This window comes from Castor canadensis, chromosome 8, assembly GCF_047511655.1.
Source record: "Castor canadensis chromosome 8, mCasCan1.hap1v2, whole genome shotgun sequence".
Taxonomy (NCBI): domain Eukaryota; kingdom Metazoa; phylum Chordata; class Mammalia; order Rodentia; family Castoridae; genus Castor; species Castor canadensis.
In genome coordinates this window covers 58271191-58285057 of record NC_133393.1, presented here as the reverse complement: position 1 = coordinate 58285057, position 13867 = coordinate 58271191, and the positions used below count along the sequence as shown (strand labels likewise).

At 34.8% G+C, this 13867-nt stretch overlaps 1 protein-coding gene across 2 annotated transcripts in view; it reads right to left on the bottom strand.

Annotated features, from left to right (window-relative positions):
• Positions 1 to 1152: 1152 nt before the first annotated feature.
• Ergic2 (ERGIC and golgi 2) overlaps positions 1153 to 13867 on the bottom strand; it is a 35450-nt gene continuing 22735 nt past the window's right edge. For both annotated transcript variants that reach the window (XM_074083027.1, XM_074083029.1), the window contains 6 exons: positions 12657 to 12712; positions 11113 to 11211; positions 6837 to 6934; positions 3008 to 3170; positions 1799 to 1881; positions 1153 to 1631 (listed from right to left, as the gene is read on the bottom strand). In XM_074083027.1, the coding sequence (XP_073939128.1) occupies positions 1569 to 1631; positions 1799 to 1881; positions 3008 to 3170; positions 6837 to 6934; positions 11113 to 11211; positions 12657 to 12712 (562 nt within the window). In that variant the 3' untranslated portion in view covers positions 1153 to 1568. The remainder of the gene's footprint in view (positions 1632 to 1798; positions 1882 to 3007; positions 3171 to 6836; positions 6935 to 11112; positions 11212 to 12656; positions 12713 to 13867) is intronic.

Genomic DNA, 13867 nt, shown 5'->3' with positions numbered 1-13867 from the left:
TATCAGTTAACCTCAAGCTCTCAATGATACCATGTTCAAATCAAGTCTCTGCAAAGTGATTCTCTCATTAACTCAACTATAAAGCACTTTCATCTCCATTTCTTCTCCATTACTACCATCCTTCTTAAGAATGCAATTTTTAATCTTTAAAAATTGAAAAACTGTCACTTGAGACTAAGGATTAAATCCAGGGCCTTGCATTATAACCATTCTACATCTAATTGTTTAGCCTTGTTATTTGTTAAAAGACTACTCTTTTAGTAGTCTTGTTTACCTAACTGGCACCATGTTTCCTACTTCCCTGAAATGATATGACCTTTAGGGATAGGTCAATGGTTCTTCCACTGTCTTTATTACAAAGAGAAAATTGAAGTTGGTACACATTCCAAATGTAGTTTTTAATGGCACCTGAGCGATAGCTTCCTCTTGTTATTTACTCTTTTATATTCTGGAAATTTAAAATCAACTCTCAAAGAGTAGGAACACTCTTAAAACAGCACAACCTAGTACATTATCAGTCACATTCAGGATACCCTGAAAGTAATATACCTTTCATAATCCAGTTTTACAGTTCATCAGACATTATTTGATAATAGCACCTCTCATATCCCATATTGTCTTGTCATACTTAAAATTTGCCTCACATTTCTATTTTATTTAAAGTTACCCTGTTCCCCTACACACACCTTATCACATGTATAAAATGTTGTATTTTTTCCTCTCAGTATTTTACAGATTGGCATGTTTCATCATTGGAAGTGAATCTTTTTTATTATGGCCCCAAAGAATACCAATAAAATGATCAGATTAGGAAATTTAGCATCATTTCTTTAAAAATGTGCTTTCTTCCCTGATATAATAGTCTCCACTTCATAATTTCTGAGTGATACCTCTGGTACTTATCATCGCACTTATGTACCTGCCCCTGGGAGATTTCACCTTGGTTTCTAAGCTTTCTACCTTGAACAGTTAGAAAAATCAATAATCAGAGTTCAAAGAAAAGCAAGTTACCTTTTTAAAACCAAAGTTTTGGATAAAACTGTCTTGTCAATATGGCTTAATATTAATATGGCTGTAACACAGGGACTGATCCCTATTTTCTCTTTATTAACACTGTGACCTGATCAAAATTTTTTAAAGTCTAGACTAGTGTTCCATATGTTTTACACATTTTATTCTCTCATCACATCTTTTAAAAACAAAAGGATGCAACATTTGCACCCATCAATGCCTTTTTCTTTAGATGTGGCTTCACTTTCTTCAGGCTTTTTGTTACCAGGAAGCAGGATCTGATTTTGATACTGTCCAAGTGCTGTGAAAGCATGAGAGGGAGTCATCTTCAAACCAGTTGGGCTTATTCACTATCAGCTGCATAATTTCTTCTAAGTCGTTCGTAACAGATACAACATACACAGGATATCAGTTTGGGCATTTTTTCCTTTTTTAAATAAGTATGTTTCCAGGTTGTCATTTTTTTTCTTTTTTTGGAATATATTGCACAATATTTTATTATTAAAAAAAGGTTTTATGTCTCAGGCAAAAAGTTTTTCTCCTTCACTCAGAAGGTGCTAATGTGTATTATTTTCTAAAAGAGGTAAGTGGTTGTCTGTGTGGCCATCCTCAAAGGGGACCTAGGGGAGAAAAAGATCAAAGCATTAATTTAGTTGCTTATACTATTTTCTTATAAACACAAAGCCGTATTTTGGGCAAATCTTTCTAGGCAGGAAAGGCAATTACTTAGACTTAACAATGATACTATGATTTAAGAGACCAGAACCATATATATAATATCACTTACAGAATGGACAGGTTTATAGGATCCAAGTCTGAAACGACAGCAAATTATTTCAACTATAAATTTTCCAATTCCATGTAACATGCCTGTAATAAATAAGTTCATGTTTTTAATTAAATTACTTCTGAAACTGCTGTATGAGAATAAAAAACTCATTTAAGTGTAATAGAATAGATTAAGAAAGGAAACAAAGCAGTTTGCATTATTCATTTCTATGGTTAAAAATACTCAAGAGTTATTTAAAAACAAATGGATCTCTTTTTAAAATCATAAGGCTACACACATAACTCACGACCTTGGCACAATCGATCTTTTCAAGGTTTCCTCACACTTTTGAACATAAATGATATTAACAACACACACTCAAGTGAATTTAAATCAAGAAGTAACAAAGAACCATGTAAGAAAAGCTATTTGTTCTTGAAAATAAAAATACATGATTTCAAGTATATAAACTACTCAACTCCATATAAATACTGAGTAGACATGGAAGATGAAAAGGAACCTTACTTTATATGTCGGACTTAACTCTCAAATTTTCATGATTACAATTCTACAAATGATCTTTGAGAAATCCAGAACCTCAGGCCAAAAATAAAAAATATTATTGATTAAAAAAACTAGTTTCACATGCTGCATACTTTACATAGTGCACGGCATTTAAGTACCTTAAACAAAAAGGAAAGTTTACATCCAAGTGACTATTTCTGGGTATTTTCTCATTTAACCCTATAATACTTACAATTAGATATTAATTCTGATTTTTATAGATGAGAAAATGATTTCAGAAAAGATAGGTGATCTCTTCAAGCAAAAGGCAGAACCTGGATTTAATTCTAGTTCTGACCATATAATCTCCCTAGTTACTAAATGCTGTAGAATTAAGTTATGTTTAATGGTTAGTAGATATAATTTTAGAGCTTTGGAATTTACATTAAGAAAAATGTTCTTCAAATATTAAAACATAAAAATGTATCACTCTTGCCCTCTTTAAGTAGAAATGTGTGTGTGTGTGTGTGCGCGCGCGCGCGCGCGCGTGTGTGCGCGTGTGTGTGTGTGTGTGTGCGCGCGTGTGTGTGGTGCTGAGGATCGAAACCAGTGCCTTCATATGCTATCCAAGTGCTCTACCAATGAGCTACATCCCCAACCAAGTAGAAGCACCTGAAGTATAAGGAACACTTTTAGAAATTAGACAAAGAAATGAATGTTAACCTGTTGTTGAAAAGATTCCTCCAACAATACCACAGAGTCTTACAAAAAACTGCCAGAATGGCATATGCTCCTCAGTAACTGTCACCATAAGAGAACTGAGATCGTATTTCATAAATATCCCAGAGACTCCATGGCTGCCTGCAGCATGGTTAATGATGCGTTCCTAAAAGGAAGGGGAAAAGAGAGGAAGAGAAAGGAGGAAAAGAAAAACATAATTCATGCCATTTGGTTACTACATGAACATACCATATTAAGAGTTGTAGCTCTATATACAAGAAAAAAAATTCTTTATGAACTGTTCTACTAGATATTAATAAAGTTCTTCAGAGACAATTTGCAGGGTGTGGTTCACTTTTGAAACTAACAAAATAACAGAATAGAGCCATGCATGACTTTGCCCACTTGTAATCCCGGCACTCAGGAAGATCACAAGTTTAAGGCCAGAATGGGCTACATGACAAGAATCTGTCTTAAAAAAAAAAAAAAAATCACTCTGCACACAGTTTTCTACTGAGCTCATGAGCTTACAAGTATATGGCATGCTCCTCATTGACCAAATCAATAAAAAATCATTTACATTTTGACATACTTTTGTGTTATTTCTCTTCACAGCAAAACCATATTTGCCTTTTGTCATTTAATTGATGAGAAATTTTAAAATATATATTAAAAATAATTTTTTACTCTAAACTATCTGAGATACAATACCGGGGAAAATATAAATGCACTAAGTTGAAAGATGTCAATATCTGAGCTATTAGTTCAGGTTTAAAAAGACTTTTTAAAGGAATGCAACCAAGATTATAAACGTCCCAAAGTGTGCACACTGATCCAAAAATGCTGTGTTTCATCATTCTATCCTGTTTATACTTCAAAAATTAAGCTTGCAAACTTTCTGCTAAATTTCTTGTATTTTTTCTTTAGCAGTAGTGGGGTCTGAACTCAGGGCCTCACACTTGCTTGGCAGGTGCTCTACCACTGGAGTCATGCCCCAGTCCTCTAATAAATTTCTATTACAGCTACAAAAAACAATGCCTTAAGATTTTTGTGCTGGACTCCATGTAATTTTACTAAACTGTAACTAACCTGCAAGTTCCAGGAATACACATAATGAATTACTGGTATTAACCACTACCAAGGGAAATTAAGACACCTTTCTGTGGGGCATTACAAACCACTTCTCTATTATTAACACAATACAGCCTCATTAGCTGCTGGTCAGTTTTCAATAGCAACTTCATCTATCCCGCTGAAATGCTCAACATCATGTTCACATTATGTGTTGTCACCACCTAAAATAAGGGTGGAAGCTGTTTTAGGGATCAGATCCCTAAAACATCGCTTTGAATTAGTAACAAAAGATCAACAATGATTTAACTTGTGGTTCTAAGACCATCTAAAGACATCCCTCTCCGTCTCTGACTCCACATCCCGCACTTTGCAAAACTGAATATTCCACTTCTTTTATAAGTGAAGCACAACTATTTTAGCCACCTATCAACACAAACACATTTCTCAAAGGTACATGCTCTGGAGCTGTAGATTTTTTTTCTTTTTAATTTATTCTTTTTTAAATATGTACAGAAGATAACTTCATATTAATATACAGAGATCTTCACGCTTCTTTTTTACAGTCACATGTTCTTCCATTGTACTGATGTAAAATATGGGTTATTTCTAGTCTTCTACTATTATAAATAATGAACACAATGAACAGCCTCATACACAAAACATTTTTCTATTTATCCCATCATTTCTTGGGAAGAGATTCCTAGGACAGAGATTGCTGAGTCAATGGAGTCTTTCATGGAGCCTATGAAATTCTGCATTCCTTTAGCAATATATACATTCTTGTATTCCCCAAAAAACTTGCCAACTGTATATACTGTCTTTCAGGTATTTGTCAATCTTATAGAAGAAAGATGGTATCTTCTTACTCCTAAAGAAATGCTGAAAAGTACAATATATATTTGTGTACACTTTACCTAATTTCTGTATATGTATGTGTATGAGCACAAACAACACAGACATAAACAAGTACACACAATTACATATACTCCTTAAACCACTTGAAAGTTAGACACTTAATACTTCATCTCTAAAAATAGTACCTAATTTCAGAAGCACAAGGAAAATTCTGATTATTAAGAACCTGACTGTAGTGATAATAGTATCAAAAGAAAACTACAAATGGAGGAAAATAAATTTTTAAATGCAGGCCAAAAGTCACATGTTCTTCCTCATATGTGGGTTATAGACTTAAAACAAATGCAGTAATATTATTGGACATGGGTCACACACTAAGGGGAGAACATGCAGGCGAGGAAATAGGAAAAGGGAAGGAAACCTAAAACTTGAATGTGGTTGATGCGCTCACTGTATAGGAACAAATATGGTAATCTTAAATTGGCCAAGGCCACTACAGAAAAGGGACTAGGAAGTAGTGAAGAGGTCTGGTAGAGACGAACCAATGTGGATTGTAATACATGTATGCATGGAAACAACACAAGGAATCTCCCTATATAGCTATCTTTATCTCAAACTAGCTAAAATGCCAAGCTTTTCTTATTACCTTTTATGTTTTCTCTTCTACAAAATCAGAGAACAAGAGGGCAGAATAGGTTCTGCCCTGAGGTGGGGAGGGGGGGGCGGAGGGAGATGGAGGTGGCCCAAATAAAACACATGTAAGTAAATGTAAAAGTGATAAAAAAAATTTTTTAAAGCACTTTGCCTTGGTATTCTTCTGAATTCTAGTATTTAAGTATTTACCAGTCTTAAACACAAAAATAAGATAATGTGATCCCAAAATAGATGAGAAATGTATTTAACTGTCCAATTCCAAAACACTGCTCATCATTTACATACAAAGCCAGTCTATCCTGAGGTTGCACAACACTCGTTCTACCAGATGAATGCAAAGCAGTAACTTAGGGAAGCAAGCCCTTTCTATTGCTATCTGGTCTACAATACCCACATGTATTCCAGGGTAGGAACACTTACTAAAAAATAAATCAGAGAATCTTTGCTGGCAGATTGAGAACTGCAATATAAGAGAAAGAATGATAGAAAATTAAGACATGAAGAATAACAACAATAGCAAGGTGCTGGTGGCTCACACCTGTGATCCTAGCTACTAAGGAGGCTAAGATCAGAAGACACTGCAGCTGTAGGCAAGCCAGGGCAAACAGCACCTGAAACCCATCTCAACCAATAGCTGGGCGCAATGGTGTGCACCTGTCATCCCAAGCTAATCAGGAGGCTGAGATGGGGAGGATCACAGTTCCAAGCCAAACAATTTTCAAGACCCTATGGGTGAGCCAAGTGTGACAGTGTGTACTTGTTATTCTAGCTAAGGTGGGAAGTGTAAAATAGGAAGACTGCAGTGCAGGCCAGCTTGGGCAATGGCAAGAACCTAGCTCCAAAATAACCAGAGCAAGAAGGGCTGGAGGCATGGCTCAAATAGTAGGTGCTAGGCACCTGCCTAGCAAGTGTGAAGCCCTGAGTTCAAACCCCAGTACCTCAAAAAAAGTGAAAGAATAAGATAAATTGAGCATAATAGTTTAGCAATTTTAGAACTTAATTGAACAGAAATATTTCAGATTTATTTAAAAAAAAAAAAGTCTACTTTCCTGCTCTAGAACATACTAACACCCATTTATAATACATTTTTGGCTTAAAATAAAATGTTAATTCATTTCAAAGCTTCCATAAATTATTAAATGCAGACAGACACCAACTGAAACTAACCTTTTTTTATTAATGCTAACAACAAAAAAAAATGCTAGCAACAACAACAAAAAAATCATTTTACCAATTAGATTCAACTTACCCTTTCTGTCACAGAAAACTGATGGGTATCTGCTGAAATTTTATATGTATGTAGTTTTGTTGGCACAACTGTAATAAAATATTGGAACATCTGGTTGTCTAAAATAAAAGCAAAATGTGTTTTTTCATAAAAAATTACTGCCAAATACATCCTTTTTCTGTTAAGTAGATTAAGACTGATATTTAATATTAAATTTGACTTAATGTCTAATAACAGGAATATGTGTGCATGTGTGCGCACACACACAAAGTTAAAAATGATGAATTAGCAACTTCACTAACAGAATCAATCACTAACAACCTTTTATTTAAAAATTGAAAAATAAAGGTAGTATTTCTTTAAATTACTGAAATTGATGAGATAAAATATTACAATGATATAATCACAACTTCCAGCTTCTACTAGTATCTTCAGATGTACTAAAGGGCTGGTGAAGTGGCTCCAGTGGTAATTGCCTGCATAGCTGGCATGCGGCCCTGAGTTCAAATCTTAGCACTACCAAAAAAAATGTTATATGCACTAATAAACTAAAATTGAATTAGCCAGACTGAATTAATACAAGGAACTGATACTAGAGCAGAAAGATAACTAAACAAACTACTCAATGATTACCATACAATCAAAAGCATCATTTTTACACTTATGAAAGGTTTAATACAAATTACAGATACCAATGTATTGCCAATTACTAGTTAATTTTAAACAGCAGCTCATATAATACAAAACATGTTAGTTCTTTCTATAGATCTATGTCCTAAACAATTTAGAATTGCATACCTTTACAGTTTCAACTAGGTAAGCAAGAGGGACTCATTACATTTGGACTGTAACATAGGCACTTCACACAACATGGCAACTGTCTTTCAAAATAAAGTATGTGAGCCAGGTGCCAGTAGCTTATACCTGTAATCTTAGCTAGTTGGGAGGATCATGGTTCAAGGTCAGTCTGTGCAAAAAGTTCACAAGACCCCACCTCAACCATTATCTGTACCCAACGGCATGAACTTGTTATCCCAGCTACACAGAAGGCTGAGATCAGGATTGTGGTTCCAGGGCAGCGCAGACAAAGAAGTTTGCAAGACCCGATCTCGGCATAAAAAGCTGAGCATGATACCATGTGGTTGACATTCCAGCTACAGTGGGAAGTACAAATAGGAGGACTGTAGTCCAGGATGGCCTGGGCAAAAGGCGAAACCCTATCTCAAAAGTAAACAAAGGAAAAAGGACTGTGTTCATGGCTCAAGCAGGAAAGCACCTGCCTAAGAAGCATAAAGTCCTGAGTTCAAACTCCATAACCACCCAAAACAGTTTGTGCAATTAAAATAATTTGAAATTATTTATTGTAGTGGTTTTCAAATTTTTAAAGAACCACCCAAGCTGCTGCTTTTTCTCCCCTCCCTCTCCCTCTCTCTCTCCTTCTCTATCTCAGTGGTAGTACAGAGTTTGAACTTAGGGCCTCAAGCTTGCTTGACAGATGGCCTACCAGGTGATCCATGCCCCCCAGTCCTTTTTTGCTTTTAGTTATTTTTAGTTATTGTAGGGTGTACCAAGCACTAAGCACTTTACATATATTATCTTAAACAATCTACAACAGTCCTATGGAGTAGGTTTTTAAAATTATCCTTTTCTAAGAAATGAGCAAACAGAAGTACAGGAATGTTAAGCAACATACCCAAAGCTACTGAATTACAACTTGACAAGCTAGGACTTGACCCAGACATTTTCACTCAAAGGGTTCATGGTCTCCAATGTAAAGAAGAAAAATCCTCCCATAACTCTGTGTGAAGTAAAAACTTGGTACAACCCTACAGACATAAAGGAGTAAGAATATAGGCCTTCCTCTGCAATTCTCTCTCTCATAGCAGGAGTAATTCAACTGGCAGGTGGGAGAAACTGTTCATGTGTAGCTAAGCTGCTCTGCTAGCTAGCCTATGGTACTTGCTCTCTCCTACAGGCCTTTCTGCAGGACACACACATCTATTGCTTTGCCATAAGGACAGTGACTTCACTCTGCATTTGATTAGTTAGCAGCATAGAATGATGTTATGTCATAGCACATAAAGGCTGTTTTGTTTTTTTCTTTTAATCATCTTCAATAACAAAGCTTCCTACAACACTCTAAAAGGATTGCTATCTGGTTCACTTCTTCACTTCACTCAAGTATTCTTTTCAAATACCACAACCTTTTCTACTCCCTTTTTCCTGTCACAAGTGATCACATTTTCTTCACAGCCCTTGTCCTAATTCTAATCAATACCTAATGATAACAGATTATGATCCTCTATTGAAATGTATACTCTGTGAGGAGCAAGGACTGCATCTATGTTTTTCTGTTGGTGGTGGTAGTTTGCACTTTATTTTATTTTTGAACTAGCATACAATAATAACACAAGAGGTTTCACTGTACATCTATGTTGTTTATCACTGGGTCACTGATGCCTCCAGTAGCAAAAGACAAATACAAGGTGCTTGATAAACATTATGGGATAAACAAGCTTTTGTTGTTTTGAGACAGGGTCCTGCTATATATATAGCCCAGGCTTGCCTCAAATGCACTATGTAGCCCAGGCTGACCAACTCAATCCTCCTGCCTCAGCCTCCTAAGTGCTGGGATTATAGATATGTGTCACCATACTATAAATAAACTTTGTAAAACCTGAATTTATTGAAGTTTATGTATCTATAATAAAATGAACAATTTTAGATGCATGGGTCAATAGTTTGACAAATGTATTTATGGCCAATTATGATCACTTCTATAAATCAAAATACAGAACATTTTAAAAACCTCAAAAAGTAAGCCAGGCATGGAGGCCCATATCTGTAATCCTAGCACTCAGGAGCCAAAAGCAAGAGGATCACAAATTTGAGGCTGGCCTGGACTACATAGAATGTTGGACTACATAGCAAGACTCTGTCTCAAAACAAAACAATAAAAATCTCAAAAAGTTCCTTCATATCCTTTGCTACTTCTGGCCCCACGCCAACCACTGATCTTCAGATTAGCTGATCACAGATTACTAGTCCATTAAAGTTTTGTATAAATGGAAGCACACACACAGTATGTGCTTTTCTGTGTTTAGCCTCTTCTCCTCAACACAAATGAATTGAATCCCTAATTACAGTTAGATAAAAACTAGCATTCCTAGAAGCCAAGGAAGCTTTAGAAGTCCTTAATTTAGGGATGGCAGAGTGGCTCAAGTGGTAAAAAGCATCTGCCTAACAAGCATGAGGTCCTGAGTTCAAACCCCAGTGCTACAAAAAAAGAAGTCCTTAACTTAAAAGTCCAAGAGGTGGGACATGTCACATAAACAGAGGAAAGGCAATCGAAATCTTTAGAAATCAAACTGGACATGGTGGGTGACACATGCCTGTAATCCCAGCACTCAGGAGTCTGAAGCAGGAGGATCATGAATTTGAGACCATCCTGGGCTACATAAGCAAATTTTTTCTCAAAAAACCAATAATAACAAGTTCTTCTGAAAACATGAAAATAGACTATTTGCTACAAAACTAAGAAAATAATTCTTCCAAGTTTGAAAAAAACTGATACTTTAATAGAAGTAGAAGGCTAAGATAAAACAGAAAAGGTTATATATGCAATAATGTACTACTTATTATTTTTTGGCAGTATGGGGTTTGAACTCAGGGCTTTTGTACTTGCTAGGTAGGGGCTAATGTAATGTACTACTTTTGATTGTATTAATAAATAAACCACTCTAAAATAACTCTAGGTTTCTTATGTTTGCAAAATTCTCCAGGGAGGTTTCTCAAACAGTAATTTTAGAACCTTGAACCGTGAAAAAAGGATGAAAAAATTTTTTAAAATGTTGAAACTTTCTTTTGTTCATATTCTTTCTTTGGTGAAATCAGAAAGTCTAGTTATATTCTATTAACACACTAACTTTTCATATATTCAGAATTTTTTAATTTAATTTTAATTTTTTTGGTGGTACTAGGGATTGAACTCATGCTCTCATGCTTTCTTAAGTGCTCTACCACTTAAGCCACATCCCCAGTCCAACTTTTCATATATTTAAATATTTAAATTCTCTTGCCTGACCTTAATTTTCACTTCTTTATTCTGTTTTGTGACTTGTTTTCTTAACATTCAGATTTCATTTACTTCTAGGACAAATCCTCTCCACACACACTCATCAGCCATGACTATCTTCAGAAGAGGACTAAGAAAAGGGTTTTTTTAAATGTACTAATATCAAGGTTATAAGAGCAATTTCCTACCTATAAATTCCAAGAGAATCATGTAAATACTTACGATCTACAGCAATCTTTTCAGTTCCATCCAAAGGATTAATAATTCCTGGAACAAGCTCTCCAAAAGACAAATGATCTATTCTGTGAGAAAAGTTGTAAGCTAAGAAGCAAAAAAGTAAAATCAACTAAGTAGAGAAATGTTATTTAAAGCTATATATATATTAGTTTAGATTCTTATCTATCCTCAAATGAAAATACCTACAATCTGAAGTATAATATATTATTAATATATTATATATGTAACATTATATTATATATATTAATATAGAGTTTAAAACATTATGTTGAATGCAGGGTGACAGTGGCTCACTCCTGTAATCCTAGCTACTTGGGAGACTGAGAGCAGGAGGATCATGGTTTAAGGCAATATTTGGATGCAGTGGTGCATGTCTATCATCCCAGCAATGAAAAATAGAAGGATTGCAGTCTAGGTTGGCTTGGGCAAAAAACCAAGACACTATCTTCAAAATCAACAAAGCAAAAATGCTGGAGGCATGGCTCAAGTGGTATAGTACCTGTCTAGCCAGCAGCATAAGATTCTGAATTCAAACCACAGTATCCCAAAGAAAAAAAACACTGAGTAAAATGCATATAAATATGAGAATTAAATGTACAAGAATAAGTAAATTCTAAGCTAGGAGCAGTGGTTCACACTGTATTTCCAGCTACTAGGGAGGTGGAGATCCAGAGGATCACAGTTTGAGGCCACTCCAAAAAGTTAATGACACTCTGTCTCAATCAGTAAACTGGGAATGATGGTGCACACCTGAATCCCAGTTACACAGGAGGCCATAAGTAGAAGGATAGCCCCAAGTTAAAACACAAGCCCCTATCCAAAAGATAACCAAAGCAAGAAAAAGGGCTAGGGACATGGCTCAAGTCATAGAGTGTCTGCCTAGCAACTGGGAGGCCTTGAGTTTAAACCCTAGTACCACCAAGGGTAAAAAAAAAAAAAAAGTCAATTCTAATTCTGATAAAATGTTATGTCTCAAATTTTATAATTACATATAAATATACTTCTATGAAATACATTTAACCCTAATAGTGAAAAAAATATATATCTTTCCTGATCCTAAGCATCATATAACAGGATTACGTTGATAGAAAAAGTGGGTTGATGTTCATATGACCAAAAAAAAAAAACTGATCACACTTTTTTAAATATATACCACTGCTGTAACCAAACTGAATTAAGTTTCAAAACAATCATTATATCAAACTAGCTTTATACATATGCATGAATATGTCCCTACACAGGTTTACAAACTGAAATAAACCTCAAACACATTTTCTTCATTATCTATGCAAAACAGCTGAACTGTGTACAAAGCAACACAGAGGACACCCAGGCTTTTCCTAGCTTTAGCAATACTGAGCTATAGACAAATAGACATATATTAGCTTAAAGATAAAATGGTTATATGTTTTTAAAACAGCTTATTTTGAAAGTCCTATTTTGTATCTGGAATAAAACATAACACAACACATATACAAAAACTTTTCCTCAAAAATATCTACACTGCAAAAAAATTTCAGGTTGCTTACAGTCGTGGTTGACAAGTGCTGCCAAATGTGCATGGCCTCGAGGATGAGGAATTGCCCTGAAAGGAGGAAGAAGATATTAAGTAGCATTTAACACATGCTGAGATAGTCCATCCTTCCCAAGCTACCTAACTCTTTGTACTACAAACCGGTATAAGAATATAGATAAGCACACCGTAATGCAATGAACTGGGGGTTAGAAATTATTTTGTTGTAAAGACCCAGATAATAAATATTTTAGGTTTGGTGGGCCAAAATGCAAAATCAAGGATATTATATAGTTACATAATGAAAACACAAATTTCACAAACTTTTATTGATGAAAGTCAAAATACTAATGATTGAGTACTACTTCTAGTAAAAGCAGTGTTTTTCAGGGTGTAGAGTTTGAGTTCCTAGTTGCGAAACTGATGTCAAATGTTATTTGTTAGTAATAATCTACAAGGAAATTTCAGACGTTACATCTTTGAAAATACAAGTCCACGAGAACGTTTGATTTGAGCATATTCAAAGCTTGGAAGGCATCTCCAAGATGACACTACTGTAGAGTGGTCTCTTGGTATTTGCCTCTAATCATGACAGTGTACAAATTCAAAGCAAACATGAATAGTAATTAATATTTAATTAATTAACTATATCTAAGTATAAGAATGCAGACCCTGTTTCCTGTTTTAGCTTTCAACACCACAACTTATTAAAGTATTAAAGGCAAACAAAACCACTCAACATCACTTAATAGTACTCATTACTGAAATAATTTTACCACAATAGAAGTTTTGTTTTATAAAGCTTTTGTCTTATAATTTTAGGATAAATTGAAACATTACTGAGTATGCACACAACTTAATTGCCAAAGGTATTCAGTGTTTACTAGTAGTGATTGATCATGTTCTCTCATTGAGACAAATTTCCATCATTGCACTGAGCTACAAAAAAAAACTGTAATAAAACTTTACCACTGCTAAGCCATCAAACTGCTGTATAGCAGGCGAGGTAGAATATTCCACTTTTATTAACAAAAATTCATGGAAAGGACATTTAAGTCCATGATAGCAAATGAAATCCATTACTACCAGTTAAAAATAAATGATACTTTCAAATATTTTCTGTAAAATACTGATGATGAAAAATGGGTAACCATAAGCTTTAAACACATTTTCACAAGTTTTGAAAATTTACCCACATAACACTTTTCTGTTCCACATGTGTTTTTG